The sequence below is a fragment of the Salvelinus alpinus genome, chromosome 2 (assembly GCF_045679555.1).
Source record: "Salvelinus alpinus chromosome 2, SLU_Salpinus.1, whole genome shotgun sequence".
Taxonomy (NCBI): Eukaryota; Metazoa; Chordata; class Actinopteri; order Salmoniformes; family Salmonidae; genus Salvelinus; species Salvelinus alpinus.
The window spans coordinates 97,848,837-97,863,469 of record NC_092087.1 but is presented as its reverse complement, the minus strand read 5'-3'; the positions used below and the strand labels follow the sequence as shown (position 1 = coordinate 97,863,469).

The 14,633-nt window shown below is 43.7% G+C and overlaps 1 protein-coding gene across 1 annotated transcript; it reads left to right on the top strand.

Moving 5' to 3' along the window:
- The first annotated feature begins 2,492 nt into the window (after window positions 1-2,492).
- LOC139568361 (neuropeptide Y receptor type 2-like) lies at window positions 2,493-11,878 on the top strand. Its single transcript, XM_071390134.1, has 2 exons — window positions 2,493-3,920; window positions 6,618-11,878. The coding sequence occupies exons 1-2, from the start codon at window positions 2,759-2,761 to the stop codon at window positions 7,316-7,318; spliced, it is 1,863 nt and encodes a 620-aa protein (XP_071246235.1). The 5' UTR covers window positions 2,493-2,758; the 3' UTR covers window positions 7,319-11,878.
- Window positions 11,879-14,633: the final 2,755 nt, after the last annotated feature.

The window sequence follows — 14,633 nt, the reverse complement described above, 5'->3', positions numbered from 1 at the left end:
AGGGAGAGGAGATAGTGACATAGAGAGAGAGAGAAAAAGAGAGAGGAGATAGGGACATAGAGAGAGAGAGAGAGAGAGAGAGAGAGAGAGAGGAGATAGGGACATAGAGAGAGAAAGAGAGAGGAGAGAGAGGAGATAGGGACATAGAGAGAGAGAGAGAACAAAACAAGAGAGAGGAGATAGGGACATAGAGAGAGAGAGAGAACAAGAGAGAGGAGATAGGGACATAGAGAGAGAGAGAGAGAGAGAGAGAGAGAGAGAGAGAGGAGAGAGGGACATAGAGAGAGAAAGAGAGAGGAGATAGGGACATAGAGAGAGAGAAAGAGAGAGGAGATAGGGACATAGAGAGATAAAGAGAGAGGAGATAGGGACATAGAGAGAGAGAGAGAGAGAGAGAGAGGAGATAGGGACATAGAGAGAGAGAGAGAGGAGATAGGGACATAGAGAGAGAGAGGAGAGAGGGACATAGAGAGAGAAAGAGAGAGGAGATAGGGACATATAGAGAGAAAGAGAGAGGAGAGAGGGACATAGAGAGAGAGAGGAGAGAGGGACATAGAGAGAGAGAGGAGATAGGGACATAGAGAGAGAAAGAGAGAGGAGAGAGGGACATAGAGAGAGAAAGAGAACAAGAAACATGAGGCAATGAGAGAGAAATGAGCCCAGAAGGACTGCGATCACCTGCCCTGAGGGTGATGACGAGGACCATCAGGATCTGGTCCTAGATCAGAGCGCATCGCTGAAGAATAGTAATGTGTTGGTTGCATAAGGGCTGCACTGAGATCAGTTCTGACAGAGAAACCTGGTCAAACGGGTGCTGGAGGACACCATGAACCTGACCTAGAATCAGTGATGGTCATCACCGTCTGGTCATCACATATGTACGGATGTACTATGGCACTTTACCACCACAAATTAGATTCTAGACACTAAGCCTAACCTTAAATCTTTCCCAATCTAACCCCAATCTTACCCCGTAACCCTTACCTGAACCCTTTCCTAATCTTACCTAATCTTACCCCCTAACCCTTACCTGAACCCTTTCCTAATCTTACCCCCTAACCCAAACCTTAAATATTTCCTAATCTTACCTAATCTTACCCCCTAACCCTAACCATAAATCTTTCCTTATTTAACCTAATCTAACCCCCTAATCCTAACCTTAACCCTTCTTAATCTAATCTAATTTTACCCCCTAACCCTAACCTTAACGCTTCCCTAATCTTCCCTAATCTTACCCCCTAATCCTAACCTTAACGCTTTCCTAATCTAACCTAATCTTACCCCCTAACCCTAGCCTTAACTCCATACTTTAAACCTGTATCCCAAATCAAGAACAAATAGCTTGTGTACTACTACTTGCTCATAGATTCTGACAATACAAACCGTTTTACATTTACATTGATTGATAACAGCAGACGCTTTTACCCAGTCAGGGCATTCAACTAGCGTCAGGTAGGTACAACTACCACATATCACAGTCATCACAGGTTGTGTCCTCTACTGAAAATGAAGAACAAATACCTTGTGTACTTGCTCATAAATGTCCACGACCATGTCAGTCATTTAGCAGACGCTCTTATCCCCAGTTATTGACAGCGAGTGCATTCATTTTAAGGTAGCTAGGTGAGACAACCACCTCTCACTGTTCTAGTAAGTCAAATGTTTCCTCAATAAAGCAGATTTCTGCAAAGTCAGTGCTAGTAAGATAAGACGTGCTAGTAAGATAAGACGTGCTAGTAAGATAAGACGTGTTAGTAAGATAAGACGCGTTAGTGCTAGTACGTTAAGACATGCTAGTAAGATAAGACGTGTTAGTGCTAGTAAGATAAGACGTGTTAGTAAGATAAGAAGTGCTAGTAAGATAAGACGTGTTAGTGCTAGTAAAATAAGACGTGCTAGTAAGATAAGACGTGCTAGTAAGATAAGACGTGTTAGTAAGATAAGACGTGCTAGTAAGATAAGACGTGTTAGTGCTAGTAAGATAAGACGTGCTAGTAAGATAAGACGTGCTAGTAAGATAAGACGTGTTAGTAAGATAAGACGCGTTAGTGCTAGTACGTTAAGACATGCTAGTAAGATAAGACGTGTTAGTGCTAGTAAGATAAGACGTGTTAGTAAGATAAGAAGTGCTAGTAAGATAAGACGTGCTAGTAAGATAAGACGTGCTAGTAAGATAAGACGTGTTAGTGCTAGTAAGATAAGACGTGTTAGTGCTAGTAAGATAAGACATGCTAGTAAGATAAGAAGTGCTAGTAAGATAAGAAGTGCTAGTAAGATAAGACGTGCTAGTAAGATAAGACGTGCCAGTAAGATAAGACGTGTTAGTGCTAGTAAGATAAGAGGTGCTAGTAAGATAAGAAGTGCAAGTGCTAGTAAGATAAGACGTGCTAGTAAGATAAGACGTGTTAGTAAGATAAGACGTGTTAGTGCTAGTAAGATAAGAGGTGCTAGTAAGATAGGAAGTGCAAGTGCTAGTAAGATAAGGACAAGCGTGTTGCTGTTTGTTTCTGAAGATAGAGCCAGTTCCTAATCTTACCCCTAACCTTAGCCTAAGTAACTTTGACCTTTTATCCCTTATCCTTATCCCAAGTTAAGAACACATAGCTCAAGTAGCTCGGACTTGCCCCTAACCGTGCGCATAAATCCTGATGATACAGTCCTCTACTGCTGCTGCAGTGTAATGAGTAGCATTATATAAGGGCTGCACTGAGGTCAGTGTTGACAGTCAGAGCAAGCCTTGAGGGGACAAGACAGCACCATGAAGCTGACCCTGGACCTGTTATCAGCCCAGCTCAGCTTCACTCCTCTGCTGCATGTAGAGAACGCCACACAGGCCAGACTCAACAACAGCTACAGCTTCTACGACTCCCTCCTCCTCCCCTCATCCTCCTCCTCATCCCTCCTTCCCCCTGACTCTCTCCTCCCGTCTTCCTCCTTCTACCCTCCTGATCCTCCCCTCTTCTCCTCCTCCTCGTCCCTCTTCCCCTCCTCCCTCCTCCCTCCTGATGGTTCAGAGCTGACCAGTTTGTTATGGACGGTCCATGAGCCGACCACGGTGGCTCTGACACTCATGTACTGCCTGTCCTTCCTGGTGGGGTTCGTAGGGAACATCATGTCAATGAAGGTGCTGACCAACCGACGTAGCGAGAGGCTAGCCGCGGTCAGCGCCACACGGTACCTCCTGGTTAACCTGGCGGTGTGTGACCTGGCCGTGGTGTGTGTCTGCATGCCCATAACGCTGGGTCACCAGATCTACTCGGCCTGGGTCTACGGGGACTTCCTCTGCCGAGCGGTCCCCTTCACCCAGGCCGTCTCCGTGTCGGCTAGTGTGCTAACGCTTACGGTCATCAGTGTCAATCGTTACTTCAGTGTACGCTGCCCGCTCCGTGCCCGCTCCCTCTTCACCCGCCGCCGGATCCTAGGGACGGTCGCCGTGGTGTGGGTGGTGTCATCAGCGATCTGCTCCCCATTGGTGTTCATGAACCGGCGAGATGAGATCAGCCTGGGGGCGTCGTTTGTGATCCCTGTGTGCCAGGAGGTGTGGCCGGGGCCGCGTCTGAAACAGGGCTACACCGTCCTGCTCTTCGTGGCGCTCTACTGCATCCCCGTGACCTTTAACCTCACCATCGGCTTCCTGACTGGCCGCCGGCTCTGGGGGGACGGGAAGCGGATGTTTACGGAACTCGACTCTCGAAGCCGAGCGCTGCACACTGAGTGCCTCAAGACGAGGAAGAAGATCGCCAAAATGGTGGTGGCCCTGGTCCTGCTGTTCGCTGTTTCATGGCTGCCCCTGTATCTGGCTGAGTTCTGGATCGACCGAGTGCAGCATCCGCCATCTTGGCTCATGCAGACCCAGCCCTTTGCCCAGTGGCTGGGCCTCACCAACTCCAGCCTCAATCCTATCTGTTACTGTTTCATAGGTAGGACTCTGCTGTGTACTCATTCATCAGGACTTCCTGGTTCTTATGATGTCATATTCTGTTCATAACTCATTGAAATGTATGAATGAATGAATGAATGAATATCCATTCCGTAAGTGAAAAACAGCCAGCATTCACTAGATGTAGTCTCCGTTAGTATTTAGATGTAGTCTCCATTAGTATTTAGATGTAGTCTCAGTTGGTATTTAGATGTAGTCTCCGTTAGTATTTAGATGTAGTCTCAGTTGGTATTTAGATGTAGTCTCAGTTGGTATTTAGATGTAGTCTCCGTTAGTATTTAGATGTAGTCTCAGTTAGTATTTAGATGTAGTCTCAGTTAGTATTTAGATGTAGTCTCAGTTAGTATTTAGATGTAGAGTCTCCGTTAGTATTTAGATGTAGAGTCTCCATTAGTATTTAGATGTAGTCTCCGTTAGTATTTAGATGTAGTCTCCGTTAGTATTTAGATGTAGTCTCCGTTAGTATTTAGATGTAGAGTCTCCGTTAGTATTTAGATGTAGTCTCCGTTAGTATTTAGATGTAGTCTCAGTTGGTATTTAGATGTAGTCTCCATTAGTATTTAGATGTAGTCTCAGTTAGTATTTAGATGTAGTCTCAGTTAGTATTTAGATGTAGAGTCTCCGTTAGTATTTAGATGTAGAGTCTCCGTTAGTATTTAGATGTAGTCTCAGTTAGTATTTAGATGTAGTCTCCGTTAGTATTTAGATGTAGTCTCCGTTAGTATTTAGATGTAGTCTCCGTTAGTATTTAGATGTAGTCTCCGTTAGTATTTAGATGTAGTCTCCGTTAGTATTTAGATGTAGTCTCAGTTGGTATTTAGATGTAGTCTCCATTAGTATTTAGATGTAGTCTCAGTTGGTATTTAGATGTAGTCTCCGTTAGTATTTAGATGTAGTCTCCGTTAGTATTTAGATGTAGTCTCCGTTAGTATTTAGATGTAGAGTCTCCGTTAGTATTTAGATGTAGTCTCCGTTAGTATTTAGATGTAGTCTCCGTTAGTATTTAGATGGAGTCTCCGTTAGTATTTAGATGTAGTCTCTGTTAGTATTTAGATGTAGAGTCTCAGTTGGTATTTAGATGTAGTCTCAGTTGGTATTTAGATGTAGTCTCCGTTAGTATTTAGATGTAGTCTCCGTTAGTATTTAGATGTAGTCTCCGTTAGTATTTAGATGTAGTCTCCGTTAGTATTTAGATGTAGTCTCCGTTAGTATTTAGATGTAGTCTCCGTTAGTATTTAGATGTAGTCTCCGTTAGTATTTAGATGTAGTCTCCGTTAGTATTTAGATGTAGTCTCCGTTAGTATTTAGATGTAGTCTCCGTTAGTATTTAGATGTAGTCTCCGTTAGTATTTAGATGTAGTCTCCGTTAGTATTTAGATGTAGTCTCAGTTAGTATTTAGATGTAGTCTCAGTTAGTATTTAGATGTAGTCTCAGTTGGTATTTAGATGTAGTCTCCGTTAGTATTTAGATGTAGTCTCCGTTAGTATTTAGATGTAGTCTCCGTTAGTATTTAGATGTAGTCTCCGTTAGTATTTAGATGTAGTCTCCGTTAGTATTTAGATGTAGTCTCCGTTAGTATTTAGATGTAGTCTCCGTTAGTATTTAGATGTAGTCTCCGTTAGTATTTAGATGTAGTCTCCGTTAGTATTTAGATGTAGTCTCCGTTAGTATTTAGATGTAGAGTCTCCGTTAGTATTTAGATGTAGAGTCTCCATTAGTATTTAGATGTAGTCTCCGTTAGTATTTAGATGTAGTCTCTGTTAGTATTTAGATGTATTCTCCGTTAGTATTTAGATGTAGTCTCCGTTAGTATTTAGATGTAGTCTCCATTAGTATTTAGATGTAGAGTCTCCGTTAGTATTTAGATGTAGTCTCCGTTAGTATTTAGATGTAGTCTCCATTAGTATTTAGATGTAGAGTCTCCGTTAGTATTTAGATGTAGTCTCCGTTAGTATTTAGATGTAGTCTCCGTTAGTATTTAGATGTAGAGTCTCCGTTAGTATTTAGATGTAGTCTCCGTTAGTATTTAGATGTAGTCTCCGTTAGTATTTAGATGTAGAGTCTCCGTTAGTATTTAGATGTAGTCTCCGTTAGTATTTAGATGTAGTCTCCGTTAGTATTTAGATGTAGAGTCTCCGTTAGTATTTAGATGTAGTCTCCGTTAGTATTTAGATGTAGTCTCCGTTAGTATTTAGATGTAGAGTCTCCGTTAGTATTTAGATGTAGTCTCCGTTAGTATTTAGATGTAGTCTCCGTTAGTATTTAGATGTAGTCTCCATTAGTATTTAGATGTAGAGTCTCCGTTAGTATTTAGATGTAGTCTCCGTTAGTATTTAGATGTAGTCTCCGTTAGTATTTAGATGTAGTCTCAGTTAGTATTTAGATGTAGTCTCCGTTAGTATTTAGATGTAGTCTCCATTAGTATTTAGATGTAGTCTCCGTTAGTATTTAGATGTAGTCTCCGTTAGTATTTAGATGTAGTCTCCGTTAGTATTTAGATGTAGTCTCAGTTAGTATTTAGATGTAGAGTCTCCGTTAGTATTTAGATGTAGTCTCCGTTAGTATTTAGATGTAGTCTCAGTTAGTATTTAGATGTTGGGATGTTCTTTTTAATGCATTTGTTCCCAAAATAACATCCTGTTTGTCCTGTCCTCTTCTTCTTCTATCCCTTCACAGGTGACCTCCACCGTGGGGCCAAGGTGTTCCGTACCCACTACCACCGCCGGATCGCTGCTCTCTTTGGTTCCTCTTTCGCCAACTCCGCCACGACCACTAACGCCGAGGGAGGAGTAGCTGCGGCAACCGTGGCCGCGTCCACGGCAACCATTCCTAAGTTGTTTACCTTCTCCAGGGGTACAGGGGGGCCAGGCAAGATGGAGGTCGGGTCTGATAACAGTCTGTCTGACTGGTACAAGTCCAGCCCCAGTATGTGTGAGAACTTCTTACGACCCAGTCATCCTGACAGGCCACAAACACTCTCTATACGGACCGTCTGTGGGGACATAATGGACACCTCCCCTTTAAATAGAGACTGTGGGGGTAGGAAGGACACACTCCCTTTAAGAAGACACTCTGAGGACGAACGAGGGGTCACCCTCCCTTTATGGCCTTTAGCGTCTGCGGACAGAAGAGACACCTTGCATTTAAGACCAGCCTTTGGGGACAGATTGGACACCCAGATTGGACACCTCCCTTTAAGGCAATTCTTGGACATCTTCCCTTTAAGCACTGTCTCTGTGGACAGCAGAGTGGACACCTCGCCTTTAAGACCAGATGGTGGGGGTGAGAAAACAGACAGCCTCCCTTTAAGAGGGGACACCTCTCCTTTAAGTCGAGACTCTGCGGACATTATATCAGACCATATAACAAGCCTGTGAACTCTGTGGATTGTCAGATGACGTCAGAGAGAGAGAGACAGAGAGGCCTTGGAGGTAATCACCAATCTATAGGGGAGATGATCACCGGGAGGGATAAACACACACACACACATCCTGAATCGATAGACTGTCTGTTGTATCATCAACACAGTGGGACCTATTTCTCTCCCTACAGACAGTTGGGAAACTACGCCCATTGGCTCACTGCCTGTGATTGACAGCCCACGGTGATCCTGCCCACTGGTGTTTACAAAGCAGTTTATCCTCCGTTAGTAGGGATGTGCATCCCAAATGGCACCCTAATTCCCTATATAGTACACTACTATAGACCAGAGCCCTATTCCCTATATAGTACACTACTATAGACCAGAGCCCTATTCCCTATATAGTACACTACTATAGACCAGAGCCCTATTCCCTATATAGTACACTACTATAGAATAGAGCCCTATTCCCTATATAGTACACTACTATAGACCAGGGCCGTATTCCCTATATAGAAGACTACTATAGACCAGGGCCCTATTCCCTATATAGTACACTACTGTTGACCAGAGCCCATATTAAATAGGGTGTCATTAGAGACGTATCCATAGATTGTCATTGCTGCCCCGTCACTTTATCCAGGGATCTGTCTGTCTGTCTGGCTCACCGCATCACTGGGTCACATTCTATCACAAAGGAAATACATTATTCACAGCACTGTGTTACTAATGACGGGGGACGTGTTTGATCGTAACACTGTGTGATTATTGACTGGGGACGCGTTTGATCGTAACACTGTGGGATTAATGACTGGGAACGTGTTTGATTGTCAACACTGTGGGACTAATGACTGGGAACGTGTTTGATTGTCAACACTGTGGGACTAATGGCTGGGAACGTGTTTGATTGTCAACACTGTGGGACTAATGACTGGGAACGTGTTTGATTGTCAACACTGTGGGATTAATGACTGGGGGCGCGTTTGATCGTAACACTGTGTGATTATTGACTGGGGACGTGTTTGATCGTAACACTGTGTGATTATTGACTGGGGACGTGTTTGATCGTAACACTGTGGGATTAATGACTGGGAACGTGTTTGATTGTAAACACTGTGTGACTAATGACTGGGAACGTGTTTGATTGTAAACACTGTGTGACTAATGACTGGGAACGTGTTTGATTGTAAACACTGTGTGACTAATGACTGGGAACGTGTTTGATTGTAAACACTGTGTTACTAATGACTGGGGACGTGTTTGATCGTAAACAGCAAGGGACTCATTCTGTTACCATGCTGACAGACAGCAGCAGAGGACTCATTCTGTTACCATGCTGACAGACAGCAGCAGAGGACTCATTCTGTTACCATGCTGACAGACAGCAGCAGAGGACTCATTCTGTTACCATGCTGACAGACAGCAGCAGAGGACTCATTCTGTTACCATGCTGACAGACAGCAGCAGAGGACTCATTCTGTTACCATGCTGACAGAGAGCAGTGGAGGACTCATTCTGTTACCATGCTGACAGACAGCAGCAGAGGACTCATTCTGTTACCATGCTGACAGACAGCAGCAGAGGACTCATTCTGTTACCATGCTGACAGACAGCAGCAGAGGACTCATTCTGTTACCATGCTGACAGACAGCAGCAGAGGACTCATTCTGTTACCATATTGACAGACAGCAGCAGAGGACTCATTCTGTTACCATGCTGACAGACAGCAGCAGAGGACTCATTCTGTTACCATGCTGACAGACAGCAGCAGAGGACTCATTCTGTTACCATGCTGACAGAGAGCAGTGGAGGACTCATTCTGTTACCATGCTGACAGACAGCAGCAGAGGACTCATTCTGTTACCATGCTGACAGACAGCAGCAGAGGACTCATTCTGTTACCATGCTGACAGACAGCAGCAGAGGACTCATTCTGTTACCATGCTGACAGACAGTAGCAGAGGACTCATTCTGTTACCATGCTGACAGACAGCAGTGAATGACTCATTCTGTTACCATGCTGACAGACAGCAGAGGACTCATTCTGTTACCATGCTGACAGACAGCAGCAGAGGACTCATTCTGTTACCATGCTGACAGACAGCAGCAGAGGACTCATTCTGTTACCATGCTGACAGACAGCAGAGGACTCATTCTGTTACCATGCTGACAGACAGTAGCAGAGGACTCATTCTGTTACCATGCTGACAGACAGCAGTGAATGACTCATTCTGTTACCATGCTGACAGACAGCAGAGGACTCATTCTGTTACCATGCTGACAGACAGCAGCAGAGGACTCATTCTGTTACCATGCTGACAGACAGCAGCGGATGACTCATTCTGTTACCATGCTGACAGACAGCAGCAGAGGACTCATTCTGTTACCATGCTGACAGACAGCAGCAGAGTACTCATTCTGTTACCATGCTGACAGACAGCAGTGGAGGACTCATTCTGTTACCATGCTGACAGACAGCAGTAGAGGACTCATTCTGTTACCATGCTGACAGACAGCAGCAGAGGAATCATTCTGTTACCATGCTGACAGACAGCAGCAGAGGACTCATTCTGTTACCATGCTGACAGACAGCAGCAGAGGACTCATTCTGTTACCATGCTGACAGACAGCAGCAGAGGACTCATTCTGTTACCATGCCGACAGACAGCAGCAGAGGACTCATTCTGTTACCATGCTGACAGACAGCAGCAGAGGACTCATTCTGTTACCATGCTGACAGACAGCAGCAGAGGACTCATTCTGTTACCATGCTGACAGACAGCACCAGAGGACTCATTCTGTTACCATGCTGACAGACAGCAGTAGAGGACTCATTCTGTTACCATGCTGACAGACAGCAGCGGAGGACTCATTCTGTTACCATGCTGACAGACAGCACCAGAGGACTCATTCTGTTACCATGCTGACAGACAGCACCAGAGGACTCATTCTGTTACCATGCTGACAGACAGCACCAGAGGACTCATTCTGTTACCATGCTGACAGACAGCAGTAGAGGACTCATTCTGTTACCATGCTGACAGACAGCAGTAGAGGACTCATTCTGTTACCATGCTGACAGACAGCAGTAGAGGACTCATTCTGTTACCATGCTGACAGACAGCAGTAGAGGACTCATTCTGTTACCATGCCGACAGACAGCAGCGGAGGACTCATTCTGTTACCATGCTGACAGACAGCAGCAGAGGACTCATTCTGTTACCATACTGACAGACAGCAGCGGAGGACTCATTCTGTTACCATGCTGACAGACAGCAGCGGAGGACTCATTCTGTTACCATGCTGACAGACAGCAGCAGAGGACTCATTCTGTTACCATGCTGACAGACAGCAGCAGAGGACTCATTCTGTTACCATGCTGACAGACAGCACCAGAGGACTCATTCTGTTACCATGCTGACAGACAGCAGTAGAGGACTCATTCTGTTACCATGCTGACAGACAGCAGCGGAGGACTCATTCTGTTACCATGCTGACAGACAGCACCAGAGGACTCATTCTGTTACCATGCTGACAGACAGCACCAGAGGACTCATTCTGTTACCATGCTGACAGACAGCACCAGAGGACTCATTCTGTTACCATGCTGACAGACAGCAGTAGAGGACTCATTCTGTTACCATGCTGACAGACAGCAGTAGAGGACTCATTCTGTTACCATGCTGACAGACAGCAGTAGAGGACTCATTCTGTTACCATGCTGACAGACAGCAGTAGAGGACTCATTCTGTTACCATGCCGACAGACAGCAGCGGAGGACTCATTCTGTTACCATGCTGACAGACAGCAGCAGAGGACTCATTCTGTTACCATACTGACAGACAGCAGCGGAGGACTCATTCTGTTACCATGCTGACAGACAGCAGCGGAGGACTCATTCTGTTACCATGCTGACAGACAGCAGCAGAGGACTCATTCTGTTACCATGCCGACAGACAGCAGTGGAGGACTCATTCTGTTACCATGCTGACAGACAGCAGCAGAGGACTCATTCTGTTACCATACTGACAGACAGCAGCGGAGGACTCATTCTGTTACCATGCTGACAGACAGCAGCAGAGGACTCATTCTGTTACCATGCCGACAGACAGCAGAGGACTCATTCTGTTACCATACTGACAGACAGCAGCGGAGGACTCATTCTGTTACCATGCTGACAGACAGCAGCAGAGGACTCATTCTGTTACCATGCTGACAGACAGCAGCAGAGGACTCATTCTGTTACCATGCTGACAGACAGCAGCGGAGGACTCATTCTGTTACCATGCTGACAGACAGCAGCAGAGGACTCATTCTGTTACCATGCTGACAGACAGCAGTAGAGGACTCATTCTGTTACCATGCTGACAGACAGCAGAGGACTCATTCTGTTACCATGCTGACAGACAGCAGTAGAGGACTCATTCTGTTACCATGCTGACAGACAGCAGAGGACTCATTCTGTTACCATGCTGACAGACAGCAGCGGAGAACCAAACCGGATGTGATTCATTTCAACTGAACATGACTTGTTATTGTGTTCTGACCTGTGTCCAGATTAAATATCTGCTACAACTGCAACCTAGTATTGTGTGGTGTCAGTGTTGGGGTTAATTAGTGTGACTGGAAGTGTTTTTTTCACGTGTTCCTCATTCCTCGTGGAATGTTTTGTTCAGAGAAAATAAAAAATGTGTGACCTCATCTGTTAGCATGTCAGAATGTTGGAATACTAGAATGTTAAAATGATACAGCAGAATGTTAGAATGCTAGAATGTTAAAATGATACAGCAGAATGTTAGAATGCTAGAATGTTAAAATGATACAGCAGAATGTTAGAATGCTAGAATGTTAAAATGATACAGCAGAATGTTAGAATGCTAGAATGTTAAAATGATACAGCAGAATGTTAGAATGTTAAAATGATACAGCAGAATGTTAGAATGCTAGAATGTTAAAATGATACAGCAGAATGTTAGAATGCTAGAATGTTAAAATGATACAGCAGAATGTTAGAATGCTAGAATGTTAAAATGATACAGCAGAATGTTAGAATGCTAGAATTGGAATCAATGAGATTACAACCCAACACAACAGACACTAGCCAAGAGGATAGTCACTAGTTGGTCATGCTAGAGAGGATAGTCACTAGTTGGTCATGCTAGAGAGGATAGTCACTAGTTGGTCATGCTAGAGAGGAGAGTCACTAGTTGGTCATGCTAGAGAGGACAAAGCTGCCATTATTATTGGCCGTGTCTGAAATCTGTCTTGCCTACTACTTACTAAAACTACATACTGCGTACTAGTAGTACTACATACCATTTAGAACGTACTGTTTAGTAACAACGAATGCAGGAAGCAGGAAATATCAACATACTGCTCACCTATACTGAGAATGTGTCATCAAATGCTCAACTGCATTGATTCCTGCCATTCGTTCACTTGGGTACAGCGCGTCCCCACCCAAAAGGAAAATACTACAGTTTACTATAGAATACCACAGTTTTTTTAAGGTAATTTTTTTTAAACCTTTAACTAGGCAAGTCAGTTAAGAACTAATTCTTATTTACAGTACAATGATGGCCAATTGTGTGCCGCCCTATGGGATTCCCAATCACGGCCGGATGTGATACAGCCTACAGTACTTACTATAGAATTCTATAGAAAATGTAGTATCCCTTGATCATGTGCAGTACTTACTATATTATGTTGTAGTAGTATACTGTAGAATACTATAGTACACACTGTAGTATCCCTTGATCATGTGCAGTTCTTACTATATGATGTTGTAGTAGTATACTGTAGAATACTATAGTACACACTGTAGTATCCCTTGATCATGTGCAGTTCTTACTATATGATGTTGTAGTAGTATACTGTAGAATACTATAGTACACACTGTAGTATCCCTTGATCATGTGCAGTTCTTACTATATGATGTTGTAGTAGTATACTGTAGAATACTATAGTACACACTGTAGTATCCCTTGATCATGTGCAGTACTTACTATATGATGTTGTAGTATTATACTGTAGAATACTATACTACACACTGTAGTATCCCTTGATCATGTGCACTACTTACTATATGATGTTGAAAAAAACACTAAAAAACACACTAGTGTGTAAAAACTACAGTAAATACAGCCCCACCAGGTCCACAGATGACACAATCGCCGTCGCACTGCACACTGCCCTGTCCCATCTGGACAAAAGGAATACCTATGTAAGAATGCTGTTCATTGACTACAGCTCAGCATTCAACACCATAGTACCCCCCAAGCTCATCATCAAGCTGGAAGCCATGGGTCTGAACCTCACCCTGTGCAATTGGGTCCTGGACTTTCTGATGGCCCGCCCCAAGGTGGTGAAGGTAGGAAACAACATCTCCACTTCACTGACCCTCAACACTGGGGCCCCACAATGTTGTGTGCTCAGCCCCCTACTGAACTCCCTGTTCACCCATGACTGCGTGGCCATGCACGCCTCCAACTCAATCATCAAGTTTGCAGACCACTGATGAAGGAATTTGTTTCCTATATGTTCATTAACCAATTTATTTATACAAAGCAAACACTCTGTCCGTTTATAAGAATTTGTAAGATCCTTATTTGCATAAAATAGCCATAGACCCGTGTCCAAATGTAATCAATAGTGTTTATTCTCGAGAGTACTCTCTTACAAAACCCGTTTGTTTCATCCCTTCTATTACTAACGCACATACATACACCCTAATCTGGATTATCTCCTGAAGCCTTTCACCAGTTTATTACCACTTAGCTGACAGTTCCACCCCCCCCCCCCAGATACGGAAAACCCAGAGGGCTTGAACTATTCTACCTTATCTCCACAGAGTTATAGCTTAGAGGTTCAACCATAGGTTAATGATCCCGTAGTTTTCTTTAGGCACACACACAGACATTCCTTTCTAACCCCCTACATGCTACCAAACAAATAATCCTAATGGTTAAGTTTCTGGGTAGAATTATTTAATCATTTATCTTAACCCTTGATAAAATATTCTAACAATCCACCCTTAATGACTAAATAATTCATCCTGACATACCAAACACTATATGTAAACATTAATTTTATACAAAAATATACCAAAACAATACATGTGTTTACATTCGATGTATCCATTATACTCAAAATCAACCACACAACAAAAAACAATCTATGTATTGACATTGACTGTTCCAGTTCTACATCAGAATCATAACTCTTTTTGTCAGGACTTTCGTTATAATCTTCATTTAAAAAAAACAGTCTAAACATAAAAACAAGAAGGGACCTAAACATTTAAAAATGTCTCAAAGTAGCCGGATCCATCC

Excerpts from the sequence above, each read along its gene's own strand:
- LOC139568361 (XM_071390134.1), top strand. The coding sequence starts at position 2,759 with ATGAAGCTGACCCTGGACCTGTTATCAGCCCAGCTCAGCTTCACTCCT. Across the intron at positions 3,921-6,617 it reads TATCTGTTACTGTTTCATAG|GTGACCTCCACCGTGGGGCC; the intron begins GTAGGACTCTGC and ends ATCCCTTCACAG.